General features: G+C 35.8%; 1 protein-coding gene across 1 annotated transcript in view; it reads right to left on the reverse strand.

The window, feature by feature from the left end:
- BMPR2 (bone morphogenetic protein receptor type 2) overlaps window positions 1-24,844 on the reverse strand; it is a 146,306-nt gene that overhangs the window by 8,679 nt on the left and 112,783 nt on the right. Inside the window, exons 6-11 of the mRNA XM_043910371.1 lie at window positions 24,501-24,731; window positions 23,651-23,765; window positions 18,310-18,470; window positions 16,920-17,067; window positions 11,927-12,063; window positions 3,380-3,552 (exon numbers count right to left, since the gene is read on the reverse strand). Coding sequence (XP_043766306.1) covers window positions 3,380-3,552; window positions 11,927-12,063; window positions 16,920-17,067; window positions 18,310-18,470; window positions 23,651-23,765; window positions 24,501-24,731 — 965 coding nt within the window. The remainder of the gene's footprint in view (window positions 1-3,379; window positions 3,553-11,926; window positions 12,064-16,919; window positions 17,068-18,309; window positions 18,471-23,650; window positions 23,766-24,500; window positions 24,732-24,844) is intronic.

Consider the following 24,844-nt stretch of genomic DNA (forward strand, 5'->3'; position numbering starts at 1 on the left):
AGTGGTCACGTATGGATGTGAGAGTTGGACTATAAAGAAAGCTAAGATCCGAAGAATTGATGCTTTTGAACTGTGGTGTTGGAGAAGACTCTTGAGAGTCCCTTGGACTGCAAGGAGATTCAACCAGTCCATCCTAAAGGAGATCAGTCCTGGACGTTCATTGGAAGGACTGATGCTGAAGCTGAAACTCCAATACTTTGGCCACCTCATGCAAAGAGCTGACTCATTGAAAAAGATCCTGATGCTGCGAGGGATTGGGGGCAGGCGGAGAAGGGGACGACAGAGGATGAGATGGCTGGATGGCATAGCTGACTCGATGGACATGAGTTTGAGTAAACTCATGGGAGTTAGTGATGGACAGGGAGGTGAGCTGCGATTCATGGGGTCGCAGAGTCAGACACAACTGAGCGACTGAACTGAAACTGAGTTTTATACCATTTAAGCCTATCAGAAAACTGATGGGGATCTATATGATTTTTATAGATGTTCATTATTTTAGTTTGTAAGAGTTATTAATTAAAAAAAAAACACCCCTATAGTTTTGTAACGTTAGCAAGTATGTCTTGATGAATTGTATATTTGCTCAATTAGACATAAATTTCCATGAAAGGAGGAACCAAGGCACTTGTCTTTTGTGTTTCCGTAATTCTAGATACACAGTGGCTACTCAACAAATATTTTACCAATTAAGTTCCAAATGGTAAAAAGAACACAAGCTTTTAGGCTGTTCCAAAGTGCTCCATTAAGGGGCATACTCTAGCAAAGGAATGTATCTTCCTAGGTAGAGACTGAGCCATATCAATGGAAGTCCTAGAGCCTAGAGTATAAGGCAGAATGTGATACTCAGATTTAAAAAAAAAAAATCAAAGACTCAGAACTGCTCTCCAGTTACCAAAGGTTTTACACTTTCAGTGTCACTTCTTGAGAATGATGGTTCTTGAGCAGCATGCTGTAATATATTTATGTTTTTAAAAATAAAAGCCAGGCCAAGGTACCAAAGCAACCCGATATTGTTCACAGATAGGTTTTATTTTTTACTTTTATGTTGAATCTAAAAAACCAAACAAATGAACAAACAGAACTAAACAGAAACACAGGCAGAGATGCAGAGAAGAAACAGGCAGCTGCCAGAGAAGAAGGGGTTGGAGGGAAGAAGAGGAATAGGGGAAGGAGATGAAGAGGTATAAAATTCTACTTTCAGAATAAACGAGTCATGGGTATGAAATGCACACTGTGGGGAATATAGTCAATAATTATGTGATGTCTTTGTATGGTGATATACCATAACTAGACTTATGTTGGTGATCATTTTGAAATGTATAGAAGTAACAAATCACTATGTTGCATAACACGAACTAACATAATGTTGTAGGTTAATTATATATTTTTTAAAAAACCCACAGAAAAAGCACTAAGATCTGTGGTTAACATAGGCAGAGGAGAACAGGGGAATGGGATGAAGGCAGTCAAAAGGTCCAAGCTTTCAGTTATAAGATAAATAAATACTAGGGATCTAACATATAGGATAAAAACAATTAACACTGCTGTATGCTATATATGAAAGGTGTTAGGACCAAGATCCCTGGTGGCCCAGTGGCTAAGACTCTGAGTTTCCAATGCAGGGTATGCATGTTTGATCACTGGTTGGGGAACTAAGATCCCACATATTGCTTGACATGGCCAAAAAATAAAACAAACAAAAAAAATAAAATGAAAGCTGTTAACAGAGTAAATCCTAAGAGTTCTCATCCCAACGGGAAAAACTGTTTTTTACCTATTTCCTTAATTTTGTATCTATATGAGAATGATGAACATTTACTAAACAATTGTGATAATCATTTTATGTATTAAGTCAAATGATCATTCTATACATGTTAAATTTACAGAGTGCTACATGTCAATTATATCTCAATAAAACTGAAAAGAAAAATAACATAAAAGTGAAGGGTAGTTTAAAATCAAGTATAAACAATCAAGTATAGACAGTGGGAACATTAACAGATTACAGGAAAAAAGCAACAACTAAAGGAAAAGTGCTATGAAGAAAAACTGATGAAGTTACGAGGGGAATGACAGGAAGGGGAGGAACAGAAAAGCTTTTGTATTGCCCAAGAGGGATGGGAGGAAAGAGCCAATACAATGAACCCTAGAGTAGAATGAATGTTAGATGAATTACAATTTGGAGGAAAATTCTGAAGTCACCAGACATGAAAAGCAGCATGTTAAAGGGTAGAACTGAATGAGGCAAACATGGCCACAGCAAAGGAAAGCATCCAAAAAAAAAAAAAAAGCATTTCCTCCTCCAGGTTAAGGAAAGTTCAAAAGCACTTAAAGTAAAAGAACTGACTGAGGTACAAATAGCATACTAAAGCAGACAGAGAACACAGAGATAAGTGGTGATGGAACAGAAGACTATCTTCAAGGCCTTTGTAAGCTGAGAAATTTATATTTAGATATGCTAATTTATATCTTCCTCAACTTGCTGGTATATTAATAACAGAAATAAAGGTTTATACCCTGAAGGTAATTCAGTCCAAGCACAAGCAGTGTAAACCCAATGTCGGATCCACAGTTCAGAATATGAATTTTCTTAAAAATTAGAACAACAGAAAATATCAAAGAAAATGATTCAAGAATGCTTCTCTGAAAAAATTTTATCATGTTTTATTTAGATAAAATGAAAATTTGTGGGAAGACTTTATCCCCTAAACACAGAATGAAGAAACATAGATTACATGGTCTGAAAAGTTTCAAGTTTCAGAATTTTTTCTAAAAGCCCTTCTAAGAAGTTCTAATAAAGATAGTTTAAAAAAAAATCATAGTTCTAATAAAGAAATGTCTCATAAAATAAAGCTCATGATGAGACAAAAAGACTCATGAACTGCTTTCTTGTAAAAGTAGCAGCATTCTATAAACAAAGACCACTGGATAGGGAGCCTGGAAAACCTAGTTTCCAGTGAAGCAATGGTTAGATACATATGCAAGTTCACAGTTCTATTTGCTTTAAACAAACAAAATTCAGGGGAAAAAGAAATAACAACCACAAAGGATAATCAAGACAAAACAGTATGCAGAAGTACATATAAAACTTTTGGAACTATGAAAATACTTCTCCTTTATTATCATAGGGAACTTCGTGCATTAACAGACAAAGACTGATCTTTTACTGTATTGTTAGATATGAAAACCCATGGATTTCATCTTGCACTTTAAACAAGAACATTCAGTAAGAGAACAGGAATACTGAAAGAAAAATTACGACATCAGATTGTATGAGTTAATCATTGTATGCTTAGACTGTTTTAATAGTATTTATTTCCTATTCTCTAGTATCAGATTTAAATTCTGACAGACGGATTCCAAACCCTCAGTGTCTTACCGCTCGTTCTGCATAGCAGTAGACATTGGATTGACTGTTGGGCTCACAGACTTGTTTCTTTCCCATATCATCATAAGTTCAGCCATCCTCTCTTCAGCACACTGTGCAGTAAGCCGAGCCTCTGCATCCTGGTCCCAACAGTCTTCGATTGTCTCCTTAAGTGATCTCACTGCCTGTAACAAAGTATATGTCAAACACTGTATCTTGCCAAAACATAACTAAATTTTTTTAGTGACATGAGGTGAAAGAAAAAAAATCAATTTTATTTAACCCAATATTTTACATAGCTATAATATCTTAAGACATCAGAGATTTGTAAAGGGTCGTATTTCTCAAAAGGTGAGGAACAAGTACAGTAAGAAAATTTTAATTGAACTCACTGAAGAATTATCCATAAGAGTAAGCAGCTGTAGTAAGTCATATGTTTCTTTAATGCCATGTGTTTCTGTTGTTGTGGATCCAGGGCACTGTTATTTCAATCAATAGCCATTAATTCTACTTCAAACATGAGTTAAAAAAATTTTGACACTAGACTGTCTTCAATCTCTAAGCAAGCTTTTCCTCCTTTACTCCTAGTAGTGTGCTTCATTCCAATTATAAATCTTAAAAGCCTGACATCTTCTTATTTAAACTAGTTTCATCAGTAGTATCAAAATCAGCCCCATTCTGTAACATTCATATATATCAGTAATGAACAGCAGCGTTCCGTTTGGAGAAAGTTGGTGCAAACTCCCTTTTAAAAGACAGACTTTATATACCTTTGATGGACTGGCATCCGGAATTCTTACTCTCACGGGTACTCTGAATTTTTTATTAGGTGTCAAGCTCTTCACCTGCCAGCACATTTCCTGTATCTTCAAGACACTTTGAAAACAGTAAGGCCAGGATTGCCAGATTTAACAAGTAAAAATATAGGATACTACTTAATTTTAATTTCAGATAGTTGGACAAATCATTTTTTACAGTAAGTATGGTCTCGCCAATTCATAAATCGAACTATTTTATCTGGCAAGCCTATTTTAAGCTAAAAATTCTTGTGAGGAATCTTGGTAACATTTTTAATGTTTCCTAATAATTTGTGTTCTGTAACAACTTGAACCTGGGGTCTCTGGGAAACATCTGCTGTTGCTGTTGTTCAGTCACTCAGTTGAGTCTGACTCTTTGTGACCCCGTGGACGGCAGCACACCAGGGTTCCCTGTCCTTCACTATCTCCCAGAGCTTGCTCAAACTCATGTCCATTGAGTCAATGATGTCATCAAACCATCTTGTCTTCTCTTGTCCCCTTCTCCTCCTGCCTTCAATCTTTCCCAGGATCAGGATCTTTTCTAACGAGTCAGCTCTTTGTATCAGGTGGCCAAAGTATTCGAGTTTCAACTTCAGCATCAGTCCTTCCAATGAGTATTCAGGATTTACTTCCTTTACGATTGACTGGGTGGATTTCCTTGCAGTCCAAGGGACTCTCAAGAGTCTTCACCAACACTACAGTTCAAAAGCATCAGTTTTGGGGTGCTCAGCCTTCTTTAAGGTCCAACTCTCAAATTCATACCTGACTAATGGAAAAACCATAGCTTTGACTAGATGGACCTTTGTTGGCAAAGTAATGTCTCTGTTTTTTAATATGTTGTCTAGGTTTGTCTGGGAAACATGATAGTGTTCTTCCTAAACATATGCTCACTGTGTACATGCACCATTGCCCACCCTTAATACCATTTTCCCCTGGCTGTTCTGAGTTGTCTGCCTCAGGACAGTATGGATGATTCTCCAATCCTGCCCAGAACACAGATCAAAGAGTATATCTTTTAAGGCTCAACTTTGAGTTTTGAAATCTATTTAAAAGTATGTTCCAGGCTCTGTTGGGTAAAAATTAAAATATGAACAATAGACATAAACAGCAACTAATAATCTTCTCATTAAGCAATAAAAATCTACCGATTTCTCAAGATATGGAAGAAACTGAAGAATAGATAATGATAATCTGGAGTTTAATAGCAAGTGCATCACCTCCCTGAGGTAAAAGTTTGGTGTTTATAAGTATGGTTGAGTCTGTTATCGATAGTAGTCACATTCTATAAAGTTGCTGTGTACTGAATTAATGATGAAACATTAATCCTAGAGGAAATACAGGATTAGGGACCTGTGAGTCTCTGAATATAACATTTTCGTCAGCTGATCAATAAATAATCTTGTTTTACTTGTTTCTGTTTAAAGACACCTTTTAAAATATACATTATCAGTTTAAGTCAGATAGAAAAGGAGAAATACTGTATGACATCCTTTATATGTGGTATCCAAAAAGAGATGAGACAGACGAACTTACAAAACACAGAGAGACTCACAGACGTAGGAAACAACTTATGATTGCCTGTACACACTGTATTTAAAATAGATAACCAACATGGACCTACTGTACAGCACAAGGAACTCTGTTCAGTGTTATGTGGCAGCTTGAATGGGAGGTGAGTTTCAGGAAGAATGGGTTTAGGTATACGTGTGACTGAGTCCCTTCACTGTTCACCAGAAACTATCACAACATTGTTAATCGGCTATACTTCAATACAAAAAAAAAAGTTTAAAAAAATACATAAAATCATTTTATTAACTTGTACTCATGGCCATAGCACTACACCTCATGCCCTAATGGAGTTCACCTAGAACATGTTTTCCTTTCTTCATAAGGAATGTCAAACTTTCCTTGTGCTTAGGAATATCACCTAAGAGTTCAATGTTATACTCAAGGGCCATTTTAAATGGTGAAATCACCAAAAAATGCAAAAAAAATGCGAAAAATAAGGCAGTGAATACATAGCAAAAAGGATACTTGTTTATAATACGAGAGGAAACATCATAGCCTTATTAGACCTCCAGCTGGGAACATGTACATCTGAACTCAAGTTTTTCACTGCTCTGCACACACACACAATAACTGGGACAGTGATCTGACTGTTAATTTTGGATTACAGACACACTTTAGCAAGTAGTTGAATTCCAAATATGAAATTCGTGAATAATGAGGAAAGACTATATTTAATGGATTTAAAAATAACTTGGATTTTAAGATAACTCAAGAAACTCAAGAATCAATTATAACTACCTTTTTATGATAAATATACATAAAAACTAGTTATATATTTACCTTAGTAGATTTTAACATTGGTTTGAAAAAATGAACTGGTCATAAGTTATGAAGAGAGGAATTTTTCTTTTCTTTTTGAAATAATTTCAAACGTACTTTTCTTTCATGATCTTGACATTTTAAAAGACTATGCAGACCTAAAAGTAGACCAGTTACTTTTGAAAATGTTCCTCAATTTATCTGATATTTCCTCCTGATCAAATTCAAAGTTTGCATCTTTGGCAGAAAATCACAGGAGAGATTTGTGTTCTTCCCATTTTTCTTCCTATCATGTACACATTTTTTATTTGTCCCATTACTAGAGAAGTTAACCTTAACAACGTGACTAAGCTGGTGTCTGCCAGGTATCTTTCCTGTAAAGTTCCATTTTTCCTTTAATAATTAATCACTGTTTTGGGAGGGGGAGAGTACTCAAAGCTCCTGTATATATCTTGTTCTGCATTCAACTTTTCACCCATTGGTTTCAGCATCTCTTGCTGATTCTTGGATGAATCAATTATTTCTATGACGCTTGCCATTAAGAAGACATTTAAAAAGTGATAGCAAATCCATAACAGGAATGTAGATAAAGTGCATATAAGTAAGAAAAACAAACACCTTTAAAATATGCTAAAATGCTCAACCTTATTCACCACATTGAGGTAGTACAATGAAGTAGTTAAGAATATTAGTTCCAAATTTGTAGTGTTAGTACCAGCTCAATCAAGATCCTGGTTTCAAACACTGCCTTTATTATTTATTAGGTGCAAATCAAAATAAGATTTATTTTTCCCTAACACATTAACTGATGAGAAGAACTGACTCAATGGAAAAGACCCTGATGCTGGGAAAGGTTGAAGGCAGGAAAAGGGGATGACAGAGGATGAGATGTTGGATGGCATCATTGACTCAATGGACATGAATTTGAGCAAGCTCCGGGAGCTGGTGATGGACAGGGAAGTCTGGTGTGCTGCAGTCCATGTGGTCGCAAAGAGCTGGACACAACTGAGTGACTGAGCTGAACTGAACACATTAACAAAGACAAATAACATTTCATACCACCTAGTGGTAGTGACGGAGAAGGCAATGGCACCCTACTCCAGTACTCTTGCCTGGAAAATCCCTTGGATGGAGGAGCCTGGTGGGCTGCAGTCCATGGGGTCGCTAAGAGTCGGATGACTGAGTGACTCCACTTTCACTTTTCACTTTCATGCATTGGAGACGGAAAACGCAACCCACTCCAGTGTTTTTGCCTGGAGAATCCCAGGGACGGGGGAGCCTGGTGGGCTGCCGTCTATGGGGTCGCACAGAGTCGGACATGATTTAAGCAACTTCGCAGCAACAGCAGCAGTGTTAGTGATGGGAAAACAGGCACTTATATATTATTATTGGGAATGCCATCAATTTGGAGGGTACATTTGTATTTTAAAACTTTCCCAAGAAAAAAACTCTAGGTCTGGATGGCTTTTGGAATGAATTCAACCAAACATTAAAAAAATATAATAATAATGCCAAGTCTTCACAAGTCTTCCAGGAAATCAAACAAGGGAAGTTATTTCCTAATTCATTCTATGAGGACATCACTCAAAACAAAGCAGAGCAAGGAACTTTGGGGGACATTCCTCCCAAGCAGCACTGAAAACTTTGCAAATATCAGAATCAACTTTACTGAAACTCTGGATGTTAGACTAATGTTAACAGCAACCAACTTAAAAACATAAATCGGAGGAGAAAGGCCACTGAAACAGCCTAGGAGAACTGTTGTGTTTTAAAAATTTAGTGCTGCCCCTGGACTGATGGCAAGTATGAAGATGGCAGTCCATTTTTCCCAAGACAGGTACCTGTTCCCGGAGGGAGCAGAGTGACCTTGTTTCTAAGGAATTATGCTGTCTGTTTTGACATGTCTTCCCTTGAAGATCCAGTGCAATAGGCCTGTCTTTGTTCTGCCTAACTCAACTCTCTTAGCATAGGGAAGTGGCTATGACTAACTGGAGAACATTCTTTGGAAAAACTGAAAGACCAAAGAACAAGTGCTATAGCCTGGGGCAAAATATAAGTTGAGGCACACAAAAGAAATGCTGAAAGTCAAGGAAGAAAAGCTGGGTGTGAGAAACTTTGGGGAATAAAGGCACTGAAAATCTGCATATACTGAAGAGTCTAAAAATCCACACAAAGGTTCAGGGCAGGATGCATGCTCAGAGAAGATCACAAGCTTTCACAGCTGGCTGGCTCAGCCAATGAGAAGTCTTGGCTCAGTGCTAGCAGGAAGTGAAGTGTTAACAAAGGGCCTGAAGACAAAGCCAATCTGCAATGACTTGGAGAGTCTTTTCCTTTTTTGTTTCCTTTTTGTCCATAATGATATCCAAAACATGTATTTTAAACAAAAAATTACAAAGCATGGGAAGAAACAAGAAACTATGCCCCATTCACAGGAATGAAGAAAGGAACAGAAACTGTCCCTCAGGAAATACAGACATTGGAGTTACTGGCAAAGACTTTAAATATGCTCCAAGAACTAGGAACCATGGATAAAGAATGAAAGGAAACTGGGAAAACAATGTCTCAACAAATGGAGAATAGCAATTAAGAGACAGAAATTATAGAAAGGAATTAAAAAGACACTTGCAAGGTCAAAAGTAAAAACACTGAAATGAAGAATTCACCAGAGTGGTTAATTGAGGATCTGAGCAGAGAGAAAAAAGAATTACCGAACATGAAGACAGGAAATAAAAATTACCTAGTCTGAGAAGCACAAACAAAAAAAGAAGGAAGAAAATGAATAGAGCCTAAGTGAAGCACCATTAACCACATCAAAATACACAAAATGAATGACAACCCAGAAGAAAAAATGGAGAAAGAATATTTGAAGAAATAATAATTAAATAACTTTCAAAATTTAGTAAAAGAAATAAATCTACACATCCAAGAAACTCAATGAACTCAAGTAGAGTTCCATACCGAGACACATTATAATCAAATTATAAAAAGCCAAAGAGGAGGAGAGAATCTTGACAGCAGCAAGAAAAGCAACTTGAAATACACAGTTCAGTTCGGTTCAGTCACTCAGTCTTGTCCGACTCTTTGCAACCCCATGGACTGCAACACGCCAGTTCTCCCTGTCCATCACCAACTCCCAGACCCTACTCCAACTCATGTCCCCGGAGTCAGTGATGCCATCCAACCATCTCATTCTCTGTGGTCCCCTTGTCTTCCCGCCTTCAATCTTTACCAGCATCAGGATCTTTTCAAATGAGTCAGTTCTTCACATCAGGTGGCCAAAGTATTGGAGTTTCAGCTTCAGCATCAATTCTTCCAATGAATATTCAGGACTGATTTCCCTTAGGATGGACTGGCTGAATCTCCTTGCAGTCCAAGGGACTCTCAAGAGTCTGCTCTAACACCACAGTTCAAAAGCATCAATTCTTCAGCGCTCAGCTTTCTTTATAGTCCAACTCTCACATCCATACACGACTACTGGAAAAACCATAGCTTTGACTATACAGATCTTTGTTGGTAAAGTAATGTTTCTGCTTTTTAATATGCTGTTTAGGTTGGTTCCCTAGCAGTTTTTAAAATGGATTTTTACATTCATTAACTTTGAGAAGATTTTGAGTTTTGTTACTACAAAAATGTTTTGTAATTTCAGTGCAACTATGAAGCAAAATGTCTTCATAGAAAGGGGGGTATTTCATATAGAAACTATGTATTTGCTATTTAATTCTACTACTAGATTGTCATTACACAAAAAGCAGCAGTTCTATTGACTGTAGCACATTAGATTTAAATGGATTTATTGGAAGTGAACCAAATATTACTTATTTCCTACTTAGCAACCTCATCTAAATTGAGAGTAAAAAGTTTTCAGAAAAATATGCATATAGTGCATATCCCATAATGGCAGGGTTGCCAAAAGATACTTTAGAATAAGTAGTCCAATTTCTCTGGTGAAATAAAACCATTTATGAAAGATGAAGTTGTATTTTAGTAGATAAAATTTCACAAAGAGATTTTTCCTTGAAGCATACTCTACTGTGAGTCTGGCACATCTAATGAATCCTAGGAAAGGATTCAGCCTCTTACCTGAGGTCAGGGACCTCTTAAAAAAATCTGTCCCAGTTCCTATAGTAAAGTAGAAAGTAGAGGGAAGGGGAGGAGAGTGGGAGGGAAGGAGGGAAAGTAAGCCTAGGGCCAAAAAATCAGAAGAGCGGGGTGACTTTTAAAACATTATTCCTCAAAAGGCAGTAGCTTCTAGTGACAGGATTTTCACTTCCTTCTTTATGAGTCCAAGCACAATAGTATGTTGTGCCAAGGATGTTTATACAACCATAATTTTACAAAATTTCCATGTTTTTATTTTATTAAAAATTTCAGATCAATCTGTATACAAAAGAGAGCTTAATACAGTATTATACAAATTATTATACTGTATTATACAAACACAGTATTATAAAACTAGGAGAGGATAAATGAGAGACAACAATAAATAAGAATAAACATAATATTTAAAGTTATAATGGGAACTTCCAGAAGAGAAAGTTTATAAACAAAAACAAAACTTCAGAACATTGTTAACATGAATTACTTCTGAAGGTAGGACAGGAGTAGGTAGTCTTTTCCCATTTCCTATTTTAGCCATTCCATTTAATTTGATTTTGTTTACCATATATAAGCATAACTTTAATTCTTCTAAAAGGTTTTAAAAATAAGAAATACAGGGTACTATCATTAATAAAGAGCAATTCAATAATTATGACATATAATGAAATACTGACAAATTGGAGAGAAAGTAATAAATGTATATATGTACTGACATGAAAAATTAGTGAAAAAACAAGCTTCAGAAATGACAGTGGATAATGAGATGATCCTACTTACGTTAAAAAAATATATGAGTGTGTGTGAATGTATCTGTTGTATGCAAATGTTTGTTAAGATGTTTTTAGAAGTGTAGCAACAAATTTACTGAAATGGCCGGAGCCTCCGAAAATATTTCAGCATTGTAAACTTCATTTTTAATAAGCAGAATTTATACATGGTACTTTGGTTTCTTTTTGGTACAGTTTAAATTTCTATCAGTCAGTGAATATGTAAGTCTGCACTAATTAACATTTTTGGTACCACTCTCAAGAGAATAAATGGAATGGAATTTCAATCATGTTTGAAATATTATCATGTTAATTATTCCAGCTGTTACCCAATGTGGAAAACTGCAGACATAACAGTCTCTCTAAAGAGTATTTTATATTTGAAGAAAACAAATAAAAACACCTCCAACTCTGAAAATATACAACATCATACAAATCAAGTAAGTTAGATTTTTGGCATTAGACAACTCTAAAAACTGTTACCGTTAACAATCTATTTTTGCTTCAAGCAACATTTGAAACATATTCAGTCATAAGTCCTCTTTTTCAATAATTTAGTTTTTCCTTACCAGGCTATTTTCTTTCCAAGCTTCTGGGAACTTGGGTCTCTGTTTTTCCCTAGACACCAGAACCTGCATATCTTCAAAAGTGGGATGATTTCCAACCTCTGTCTGAAAAGCCATCTGGTATTCTGGTACAGATTCACCTGTGAATTTTTTAAAAAAGGAATAAAATTTATTATTATCATTGTGGGTTTCATGCATTATTAGTAAAAGCTCTACTTACAATAGTCTTTGTTTGATAAATTAAATGTTGCTATAAATTAAATGGTAGTTACAATGATGGGCAATTATTTTTAACTGGCTTCCAATATTACTGACTTGGGGGGAGTGAGGGGTGGTGATGAACATTATTATATACATGACATTTAACGCTTAAAACTATGCCTGAATTCTTATCCCATACAGGGAATTGAGGGTGGTGAATATGAGGAGAAAGTCCAAGATCTAGCACTTTCTTTGTTTGTTCAGTTTCTACTGTACAGAACTGAATATAAGTGGGTGGGTTGTACAATCATGTCTTATCACATCACAGGCTCTATTACAATCTAGCCAAATCTACCAAATGTCACAAAAATTTTCATGATGATGACCATCTGACAAAAAAAATCAATGTACTGATTCTTCCCCTTAAAAAACAGTATCTAGATCAAGGATTTTAAAAATATCATGAACTATTCTATCACTGTTTAATAATTCTATTTATCACCAATATGTAATAGAGAATCAGCTGTTTATGATAAGAAACTTATGATTCTTACAAAATTTGATCAAATTAAACAATTATATTGAGCCACACAGAAGACCTTTGGGACCAACACTTAGAAAATCAATAGTTAAGTCAAAAACCTGGCAAAGAATACAACAGAGACTCTTCCTGTCTTCTTGTGCCTCCCCCAACACCATTAAAATGACAGGATAAATTAGAAGAAAGGATACCAGGATGGAGGAAAGACACTTAGGTTGTAATCTTGGCTTCATCTCTACCTTGGAAAAGTCATTTAACTATTTTGTGTTTCAGTCTTCCTGTCAGCAAAATGGCAATGTCTGCCTTCCTTATCTCACTCACGTGGAGATAAAAGTCATAATTACCCAGATAGAAAGTACATTACAAAAAAAAAAAGAAAGTACTTTACAAAACATGCAACTGAAATTTAATGCTTCAATTTGAATATTAAAAAAACCCCACATATTTGCCCTCCTTGAATATTTTTTTGAAAAGTTACAAAAATCAATTCTATAATATATGTAGCATAGCTCACATTTTTTGGAATATTGCACTACCTATAAATACAAATGATATTTTCACATACTCTGTAAACATTTAAGCATACTTAAGTTTTTTATCAATAAACATCAACACTGAACTTGAAAGACACAACTCAAGTATTTCATCTGCCATCACCCTCTTTCATGAAATTTCACGTGACAAACACTCAACCCATACCATTTGTTAACTGTACTTAGTTAGTTACTGTACTAGTATCTCCTCTGTGTTTCTGAGACATATATATACAACACAGATACACACTTTCCAAGTGTTATTTTTTCTTCAAAGGTTCAATCAGTAGAATAAATATTTACAATTTTACTTATTTGCTTTAATCAGATCTAAATTATCATTAGAAAACATGCTAAATAAAACAAATGCATAATCTTGTTTTGTGAATGGAATGATATTAAGAATTATCAAGTTTCTACTAAATCTTCATGGTTCTCATTTGTTACTTGTATGTCTCTAAGTAGTTAGAAACTCTCTAATCCACTTCTTAATTTACACCTGTTCTTTTCCTTTCTTTCTCCTGTCTTCTTTCTTCCTTCCTTTCTCTCCTTCCTTTTCTTCCTTTGTACAATATAGAACCAAATTTATTTGTACTGTTAATATTTTACAGAGAGAGACAGACAGCCATCAACACAAACTGTTTCCATTTACTAAAATGGAATAATAAAGCATGTGAGGCACTTGGGAGTTCTACGATAGAAGTTTAAAGAATATTTTATAAGAATTTTACAATATGCTTTCTTTAGGTTTATTAACATGTTTGTGGAATATTTACACCTCATTTCATTGTTAAAAATCCTAAGAGTGCCCTGTATCCACTGCCTGTGCTTTCTTAATGTTTCCCTGTAATATAATTCCTGTAAAATTTGTTCTTCTCTATTTCACAGAAACTCCTCTATGAATACCAATGATCTCCTCCTACTCAAATTCCAAGATTATTCCTCAGTTCTACTTCCTTTTGACCTTTCAATTACATATATTTCTATCAATCTTGGTTCTTAATACTTTCTAACACTGACTTCACCAATTCTCTCATTTCTCGGTTTCCTCTGTATTTTTATCTTCTTCACTAACCTATAATGGTGGAAGTGGCCTAACACTCACTCTTTACTTACCAGTGTTTCTCTCTTTGTTTATTCTCATAGGGGAGTGGAGTACATCCACTCATAAATTCTCAATTATCATCTCTATGTAGACAATTACCAAATAAATATTTTAATCTTAAATTCTTCATTCCTAAAGTTCTTCAGCAGTTTCTCAAATGCTCAGAGGGTGCATAAGGAAAATGATGACTGTTAAAGCCATCAGAGACCAAATTTTCACTAGTCTATCAATACTCCATCCAAAAGTTACCATAATTAACTCATCTTTCTGATATAAACCAGGACTTTTTCCTAAGCTCCTTGTTGGCACCCTTACTGTTTCTCAAACTTTTTAATATTTCTCAGTTTCCTAGACTGTCTCCAATAGCTAACGAGAACCACAGGTTCATTTTCTACATTTTATCTCACATACACCTTTTCTTCCCTATTTCCATATCTAAGATTACAGGGTATATTAATACAACTCTCTTCTTTTCCTTCATTTTTATTTTAAATTGTGGTTAAATGTATGTAACATAAAATTTATCATTGAAACCTTTTCTGAATGTACAGTTCTGCGCCACTAAGTGCATTCACAAAGTTGTGCATCCATGTCCAGAACTTTTTCTGTCTTCCTAAACTGAAATTCTGTATACAGTTAACACTAACACTCAATTTCCTTTTCCTTTTTTAAACTCTTTCTAGCATTATTTCAATTTATCTTATATCTCCATTAAAATAATATTCTGCAAACAAGATTTAATTGCCTTTCCTGTGCAAATATCTGATATTATACTTTATGATTTACCAGTCCAAAAGCAATAGCTATTCTTTGAATGTAGTAATTGTTCAAAAAAACGTTGCTGATAGCAATGTACTAACTTAAGCTGACACAAGAATCATTTTAGTCACATGTGCTTCTAAAAAGCAAAAATTCTGGGTTAGCATTTTTTAAACACTATGGCCGACATTTTAATAATAGAAATTAAAACTTACAAGGTTCCAATAATATGTGATACTGTTGCAATCATTGCTATTTCCAGAAAAACACTTTGAGTACCCAGTCAGCCAGTCAGTTCAGTAGCTCAGTTGTGTCTGACTCTTTGCGACCCATGGACTGCAACATGCCAGGCGTTCCTGTCATCACCAACTCCTGGAGTTTACTGAAACTCATGTCCTTTGAGTCGGTGATGCCACCCAACCATCTCATCCTCTGTCTTTCCCTTCCTTCCTGTCTTCAATCTTTCCCAGCATCAGGGTCTTTTCAAATGAGTCAGTTCCTCACATCAGGTGGCCAAAGTATTAGAGTTTCAGCTTCAGCATCAGTCCTTCCAATGAAGAGTCAGGACTGATTTCCCTTAGGATGGACTGGCTGAATCTCCTTGCAGTCCAAGGGACTCTCAAGAGTCTTCTCCAACACTACAGTTCTAAAGCATCAATTCTTCGGTGCTCACCTTTTTTTATAGTCCAACTCTCACATGTGTACATGACTACTGGAAAAACCATAGCTTTGACTACACGGACCTTAGTTGGCAAAGTAATGTCTCTGCTTTTTAATATGCTGTCCAATACCCAATACTTCTATTTAATTGAAAAATATACTTCTAAATAATAACTGATTGATGTGCCAGTAATCTAAATAATTATTAATTTATTTCATTATATTTTAGAATTATAAACTATTGATAAATGTTCACTCTTTTTTTTGGGGGGGGGGGTTGGGGATTCACACTGTGTGCCATGTGGGATCTTACTTCCCTAACCATGGATCAAACCTGTGCCCCTTGCAGTGGAAGCACAGATTCCTAACCATTGGACCACCATGGAAGACCCAAATGCTCACTCTTTCTGAAGCAAAAAAAAAAAAAAAAATCAATCCCACTACTAATCTGTATTAAGTAGTTCCATTTGTCCAATGCTTGGTCAATTGACTGTTTTTCATTTCCCCATGCTATTAATGCTGTTATTCCTATAAAATAGAGACCACTCATGTCAAATTATTTTTATACAACCTAGAAGAGTGCGATGCACTGGTAAATACACTGGTAATTAGTTTAAATTTTTGTTAATATATCACAATGACTGATATAATCGTAACAAAAGGAGAAAAATATATACTCATTTTGCTATTTCAAGTTAGCCTCAAATAAATATTTACATTGAATGAGTTGTTCTTTCATGAAGGAAGACAGACAGGAAGGCATGACAAGAGAAGGGAAATTTTTTTTAAAAAGGAAGAAAAGGAGAATTTTAAAAAAGGAAGAAAAAGATAATCCAGTGGATAATTCACTAGTTCTAATTCCTTACTGAGTCAGTACAAGAAACACTATGAAGTGCAGCTTCACAAATGCTCAGAGGGTGCATAAGGAAAATGAGAACTGCTAAAGCCATCAGAGACCAAACTGAACACAGGTAAGCTATTAACAGCAGTTAATTAAATCACACTCAGATGCAAACCTGGAGTTCTTTCTAAAAAGTTTTTTCCAACCAACGTCTTTCTGCTAATAATGTTTCTGAACACTAGATGGCACTGAACTAAAGGTTTAAATGAAAGCACAAACATAAAAGTAGACTTTAATATAAGTAGAAAGAATATGTAACTGCTTCACGTCAAAACATACGTTAACAATTCCCTCACCTGGAAAGAGGTCTGTACATCTCATAAATATCTCCCAATAAATTAGTCCAAGTGCATACATATCTACTTGTTTCAAAGCTGATTCACAGTCCCTAAGGTTCACAGCTCCTTCCAGAACTTCTGGTGCCATATATCTGATTGTGCCAACCTGATAAAAAAGAGATATGTATTTCAGGAAATAATGTAGCATATTCTGAAGGGCATACATTAGGCCAGAAGTTATACATAAATTTCAGGTCAACAATAGGTCAATATGCTTATTTGAACCTAAGTATGTCACTGAACCTTTTTAGACTTCATTTTTTAAACTATAAAATACCCTTTTCAGAACATCTTGGTTGCTTCCAGTTTTCGGTAATTATGAATAAAGCTGCTATGAAGCTTGATGTGCAGATGTTTGTGTGAATATAAGTTGTTAACTCAACAGGGTCTATATACCTAGGAGTGTGATTGCTGGAATACTATGTTTTCCAAAGTGAACATTATCAAGCTTTCCTACCAACAAGGAGTGGGTTGCTGTTGCCCCACATCGTCACCAGCATTTGAAATTCTTGCTTTTTGTAAACCATTCAAAGGCAATGGCATCCTGCTTTGATTTGCAGTTCTTGAATCATGAATCACATTGAGTAACTTTCACATGCTTATCTGCCATCTGCATACCTTCTTTGGTCAGGTGTCTATTTAGATCTTCTAGTTATTAATTGACTTGTTTGACTTCTTACTGTTGAGTTATAAGAGTTTTTATATTCTGGATACAAGTCCTTTATCAGATATGTGTTTTTCAAATATATTCTCCCAGTTTGAGGGTTGTTTTTTCATTTTCTTAACATTGTCTTTCATAGAGCAGAAGTTTTTAATTTTAATAAAATTCATCTTAGCAATTTTTTCTTTAAAAAAATACCCTCTTGAAATACTTAAGCTGTGATTCAGTCATCCTAGTCAACAGTGCTCACGCTTGTGTATGCTGAGTTTCTCAGTCATGTCCGACTCTTTGCGACCCCATAGACTGTAGCCACCCGGCTCCTCTATCCATGGGATTCTCCAGGCAACAGTACTGGACTGAGTTGCCATGCCCTCCTCCAGGGGATCTTCCCAACCCAGGGGTCAAACCCAGGTCTCCCACATTGTAGCTATGCTTTGCCATCTGAGCCACCAGGGAAGCCCAGTCAACAGTATTCCTCCTGCTGCTTGACAAAAATAACTTGGAATGGTAGTGATTTCCACATGAACTGATGAACTTCATGCAATGTTTTCTGTATATCTTAATTCTGTAATTCCTAATATGCTATAACTGGATAAGGACAACTGTCCTGAGTAGTTAGTAGATTTTTAAATTCAATTTATTATGTTTTAAAAGTATGTCAGCGTGATACCTTTTGTATACACTCACCTCACTTATGGCTGCATTATCTTCCTCCCCTGGGCGTACCAGTCTATTTCCAGTCAGCTTCATGGACAACCCAAAGTCACTAATAACACAGGTTCCATCATTTTTCACCAGAACATTTCTGCTGTTCAAATCTCGATGGGAAATTGCAGGTTTATAATGATCTGTTTGGATAATTTTCAAATATTTATTAATGCTTCAATTGCACTACTGGACACAGAATGAGCAGGAAGGTAATATAAAGAAGACTGCTGTTTTTCTTCCCTATACTTTTCTAATAACAGGAAGTATGTAAATAAAATTTTCAACTCACAATCCTCACTGTTTTCATTGTATTTCACAACATAATTCCTTTTGCATCTATAATTAATTAAGCTTTAAACACTCAGCTGCAATTACTATTCAATAGGATCTTGCTTCTAATTTTAACATATACTACTTTGGTCCTTTTTTTTTTCCGGTAGTAGCAAAAGGAGGCTGGAGAAGGCAATGGCACCCCACTCCAGTACTCTTGCCTGGAAAATCCCGTGGACAGAGGGGACTGGTAGGCTGCAGTCCACGGGGTCGCTAAGAGTCGGACACGACTGAGTGACTTCATTTTCACTTTTCACTTTCATGCACTGGAGAAGGAAATGGCAACCCACTCCAGTGTTCTTGCCTGGAGAATCCCAGGGATGGGAGAGCCTGGTGGGCTGCCGTCTATGGGGTCACACAGAGTCGGACACGACTGAAGCAACTTAGCAGCAGCAGCAAAAGGAAGCAATAAAAAAAGGAATATTTGGCAAAAACAAAAAGTAAATTTATCTAAAGCAATTATCACTGTGAAACTGGCATGGCTCTGAAACTGGCACATGTATCTTATAACCTGTGACGGAAAAACCCCAGTTTCGCCCTGAGGCTTAGCTTGAAGCCCACCAAAGTTCTTCAAATCAAACTAGAAACAGTTTTGCAGTGGACTGTTTTCTGATTTTACAAAACAAAATACTCCTATACTCATTCTGTTACTTGTTTATCAGAAGACTTTTATGTTCTATGAAGGCAGAGAGAGGACACGTTCTGCCTAAATTCAAAAGGCCTGACACAGAGACACACACACACTGCCTGAAAGAATATATCCAACCAAGGCCCCTAACTAAAATCATAATTCTTTTCCTCTTGATAAGAAAACAATGGAGGAGGGAGGAAGGAAGGAAAGGACTGGGAGTTTGGAATTAGCAGATGCAAACTATTATACATAAAATGGAAAAACAACAAGGTCCCACTGTATAGCACAGGGAACTATATTCAATGTCCTATGAAAAACTACAATGGAAAAGAATATGAAAAAGAATATATGTGTACAGCTGAATCACTCTGTTGTACAGTAGAAATTAATACAACATTGGAAATCAACTATACTTCAATAAAATTTTAAAAAGAAAACTTTACGTAAATCTTACATTGAAATAAAACCACAGCTCTTAAAAGGAAAAAAAATTCTATACTACAATTCTCAAAATTTAAAATAACTCCGTAGCTATATAAAGAACAAAGTCAATGATAAATACAAACAGAATGTTTACATTTAGGCACAAAAAGACTCAGAATTTACATTTATTACTCTCATTAACATGTATTAAACTGCGATTTCACCAACAATAAAACCAAAGACAGAAGATAATGATTCCTTTGATCAAAAAGAAATGATACAAATGAACTTAACTTACAAACAGAAAGAGACTCACAGACTTATAAAATGAACTTATGGTTGCAGCGCTAGAGGAGGGATAGTTAGGGAGTTTGAGATGGTCATGTACACACCGCATATTTTAAAGGGATAACCAACAAGGACTATTGTATAGCACATGGAACTCTGCTCAATGTTATGTGGTAGCCTGGATGGGAGGAGGGTTGTGGGAGAATGGATGAATATGTTAGGTAGTTAGAATAGGGAAAAAAAAAAAAAAGAGTCCAAAATGGCGGGAAAGCCTGTGAAAATAGAACAAAGGAAGGTCGGAGGACCGGAGTGAGAATCTCAGGTAAAACAAACAACGCTCCTGCCTAGGCCCAATTTACATAAGACAGGCCCAGGGACAGAGAAACATAAAAAGAGGAGCCAAAGCTCTTTCTTTCTCTCTCTCCTGCGCGATGGGGCGCTCTTCTCTTTGCGTCTTTGGATCAACGTGCCCTCACGCCTCAAAGATGGATTTTCCTGCTATTATCTAAATAAATAGAGCTGTAACACTGAGCTGTAACACTGATTTATTTAAGAGCTATAACATGGTCTGTCCTCCAAGAGCTGTGACCCGCCGAGGGGGCTTCAATGTCTGTCACTCCAAATTTTTGTGACGAGACAAAGAACGGAGGAACATACACTCGCGTGACAAATATAATTGAGACCCTTCTCTATTCACTTGAAACTATCACAACTCTGTTAATCAGCTATAGCCCAATACGGAATAAAAAGCTCAAAAGAAAAAAAAAAAGGATTCCTTTGATACGGGGAGGAAAACGCAATAGCACAACTGGAAGAAAAATAGCAGTTACTAGGTTTCTACAAGTTGATTTCTTTCTCATTTGTTCCCCTTCCTACTTCCTGGTCCAGTCTTCCAAAGTCTGTACTAACATGGCTCACTCAACCCGTAAAAGAGCTGCATTTCTTATTCTGGATAAAACCAGAACATAAGTATACATGGTTTAATCTTGAGCTGCTATTTATATAAGAAAATTTATAGAGATACCTGAAAATGTTTGTATAACACCATACCAATAATTAAGCTAAATCATCTCACACTACGGAAACTAGGTTAATAAAGTGGAGAACGATGCGAAGAGTCAGTCAGTGAGCCAGCCAGCAAAGGGGAAACTTGGGTAATACTTCCTGATACTATTAAAAAGGAAATAAAAGGTGGAGCAACTGAGCCCCCATGCAGTAACTACTAAGCCTGGGCTCTAGAGTCCAAGAGCCACAACTACTGAAGTCCATATCCTTCCCCCTTCCCCTTTGGTAACCAACCAGTTTGTTTTCTACGTCTGTAGGTCTATTTTGTCTTTGTCTAAATAAGTTGATTTATATCTTTTTTTTTTTTTTTTGCAGACTCTACATATAAGTGATATCATATGATATTTGTTTGGCTTAATTCACTTAGTATGATAATCTCTAGGTACATCCATGTTGCTGCAAATGGGTTTCATGGCTGAGTAAGCACATAACACAATATTCCCTTTCTATGTGTGTATAACGTGTGTGTGTGTGTGTGTGTGTATTCACCTTTTATATATATCTTCCTCATCTTCATCTGTTGATGGACATGTACGTTCCTTGGATATTGTAAATAGTGCCACAATGAACACTGGGATGGATGTATCTTTTTGAATTATAGTTTTCTCTGGATACGTGCCCAGGAATGGGACTTCAGGATAATAAGGTAACTCTACTTTTGTTTTTTTAAGGAACTTTCATACCATTCTCCATAGTGGCTGTGCCAATTTATATTTCCACTAACAGTATAAAAGGATTCCTTTTCTTCCACATTCTCTCCAGCATTTATTACTTGGAGACTTTTACATGATGGCCGTTCTGACTAAATGAGTTGTGGAATATTCTTTAAATAATTAGGAAATAAAAATTCAAATAGCTATTATACTGATGTTTTTTACAATAGCATATACTCAGTTGTTTTTTTATTTAAGGTTAACTATTTAGTAATAATATAAGGTGATGTTTAAGAATAGAATCTGTGTTTAAATAAAACTCATATTTGATGGCAATTATTCCTTCCAGCCAAAGTTTGACTGGAAAACTTTCTGAATCATGCGAGCCTTGAAAATGGGGATTAGGATGGTATTTTAATTTTTGTGCTAAGACAGCTCTTTAAAGGAGTTATAATATTTCAGAATAAAGAAACACAATTCAAATGGTTAATGAGCTAACGCACTAAAGTAAGTGCATCAAGTTGCTGACATAGGCAATAACATTGAACAATTCTGTATTCAAGAAAAGCAAGATGTCAAGATAAATGAACTGATAAATTATTCAGGAGAAATTATTTATATATGAGGCAGCAGCTAAAAAAGATGATCCATGCTATTATACAATGGAACAAAGATCTGAGAAATTGATACATTAAAAATTCTCTTCATTACAGAGGTCAGAGAAAGTGAAAAAAGAATGTATGGCAAGAAAACTGCTGCAGGGATATAAACACAAAGACAGATTTTCATAGCAAAGCTAATTTTGAGGGGCCTTGGATATGATATGAGGTGTACTTTGAAACAAAGTGAAGAAAGCAAATATATTAAAAAGATGCTCTGGAAAGCTAGCAAAAACGTACATAAAGACTGAATAAAACTGTAGTTACAGCACTACACTCAGTATTGACATAATACAAGCACTCAGCATTGGCACACTGGCAAAGACGGACTCCTCACCACGCATTCTCGTTATCTGAAGCAGCAATGCACCTAGCTAAAACTAACACACACACTGCACTGAAACACCCCTTGCAGCCAACTGAGGTGGGAAAGCATGGACTAAGCTCTGGGAAAGAAAACATAATCACAACAGTGGGACTTCCGGAGGGAAAAAGGGGCAATTCCTTCTATTCTCCCTTTTCTCTGATTAACATATAGCATGATGGACAATGAGGTGATCCTGAAAACATAAGCCACATATAAAGATTAATGTAGGAGAAATATAGGAGTCTGGGGCCCTAATACTACTCTGGTGCTGCCAAAAAAAAAAAAAATGTGAAGATTGTCTCTCTCTAGATTGTCACATGAGAAAGGAAAAAAATAGTCATTCTCATTGAAATCTGTTATATTTTTCTCCCTGATAAATTTGAACAAACCTAATGCTAGCTAAGAGAAGCACTGATTTATAAAAAGATACATTTGGGTTTTATACTAAAGACCAACCAAACTATAGAATGTGTGCCTAAAGAAGTAACAATACATATGTAGTTCATTTAAATAAGCAAAACATATACAAGGAAAATACAATGCAGTCCAGCTGAGAGGTTCTTAACCTAGGGCCAGAGAGGAACTTCAAAAGATTGAGAACCCCTACAATCACAAGAATATTGTTTAAAGTATGCCCATACGTGTATCTTTAAAGGGAGAGTGTTCATAGCTTTAATCAAAATCTCAATGAAATCCATGACTCATCTAGAGTAATGAAGTTCTTTTTCTTATTCTTCTTGTTAAATTTCAAATACATTTCCTCACACTAGATCTTTTAAACAACTGGCTAATAATACATCAGCTGTAATATAAAATATACTTTTATTCTGAAAATACAAATAAAGCTTCCCTTTGTGAACTGTGTCCCCATATGGTTTTCAGCATCTTCTTGTCATTGACTTACCTCCCCGTGGTAATTCAGTATGAAGATAAGCCAATCCTCTAGTCACAGAATGAGCCAGACGGCAAGAGCTTACCCAGTCACTTGTATGGAGACTTAAATACTTGCATAGAGATCCCTATATGGAGGGAAAAAAGGAAAAGGGGAAGGGGAAAAAAGTGTAATTACTTTATTTGAACATGAGGAGGTAAGTGAGCAGCTGTATAAAGGGATTTACATATGTTAGGATTGAAAGGAGGTCTAATGAATCATGACATTTCAGAACAGTGAAGTAAGAAAAGACATCTCTGTGGGTAGAGAAAGGAAGAGAGAATGGAAAGTAGAATTTAGACATTATCAATTTTTATGCCTCCAGTATTAAAAATTATGAAAGGTTATTTAATTTCATTTTAAAGGCTTCTTTGATTTATCAACTTAAGATAGAAAAAAAGTATTTTCAACTGCTTCTTTACATGGTATCTTTTACCAGGATAAAACCAAATTATCCTATTATGTTTTACAAGTAGAAAACTTTTTTACAATCAGAAGGCTTTTGTAAATGTATGTGTCATAGCCACTCAAGGTGCTCATCCATAAATTCTTTATTACCAGGCTGAGATAGAGCATGCATCAGGGTAAATGTCAATCAAAGCACTGCCTCCTTCATCAAGAAGTCTTGCTAAGATGAGACACAGGGACATAGTGACGGAGGTTCAGGGCACTAAACAGTTTCATTCACATTCTGGGATAAAATCCTTATTTCACTGTAGACCATTAATACTCAGTTTGCAAACCAGCAACTCTCTATGTAACGGGGATCCTCTTACAAATCCGATTAACATAAAAGTCAGTAAACTTTTTAAGAAGAACTTACATTGGGATAATACTCCATCACAAGCAAATACTCCATGCGTCCATCTGCAGTGACTCTCTCATCTCCAACTATAAAGCGAGCAATGTTGTCATGTTCCATCAAAGGCACTCTGTAAATGTTCTTCTCATTGATAAAGTTCTGACGGTTTGCAAAGGAAAACACTTTTACAGCAACTGGACGTTCATCTAAGGAACCTTTATATACAGCTCCATATCGACCCCGGCCAATCAGCTGTAAGTTTGTTTTGAAAAAAAACAAGATGTTATTTCTTCACAACTGAACAATCAAATTTACTAAATAAGATTTACTAAATAAATTTGTATGTATCCAACAGGTCTCTAATG

This window comes from Cervus elaphus, chromosome 8, assembly GCF_910594005.1.
Source record: "Cervus elaphus chromosome 8, mCerEla1.1, whole genome shotgun sequence".
Taxonomy (NCBI): domain Eukaryota; kingdom Metazoa; phylum Chordata; class Mammalia; order Artiodactyla; family Cervidae; genus Cervus; species Cervus elaphus.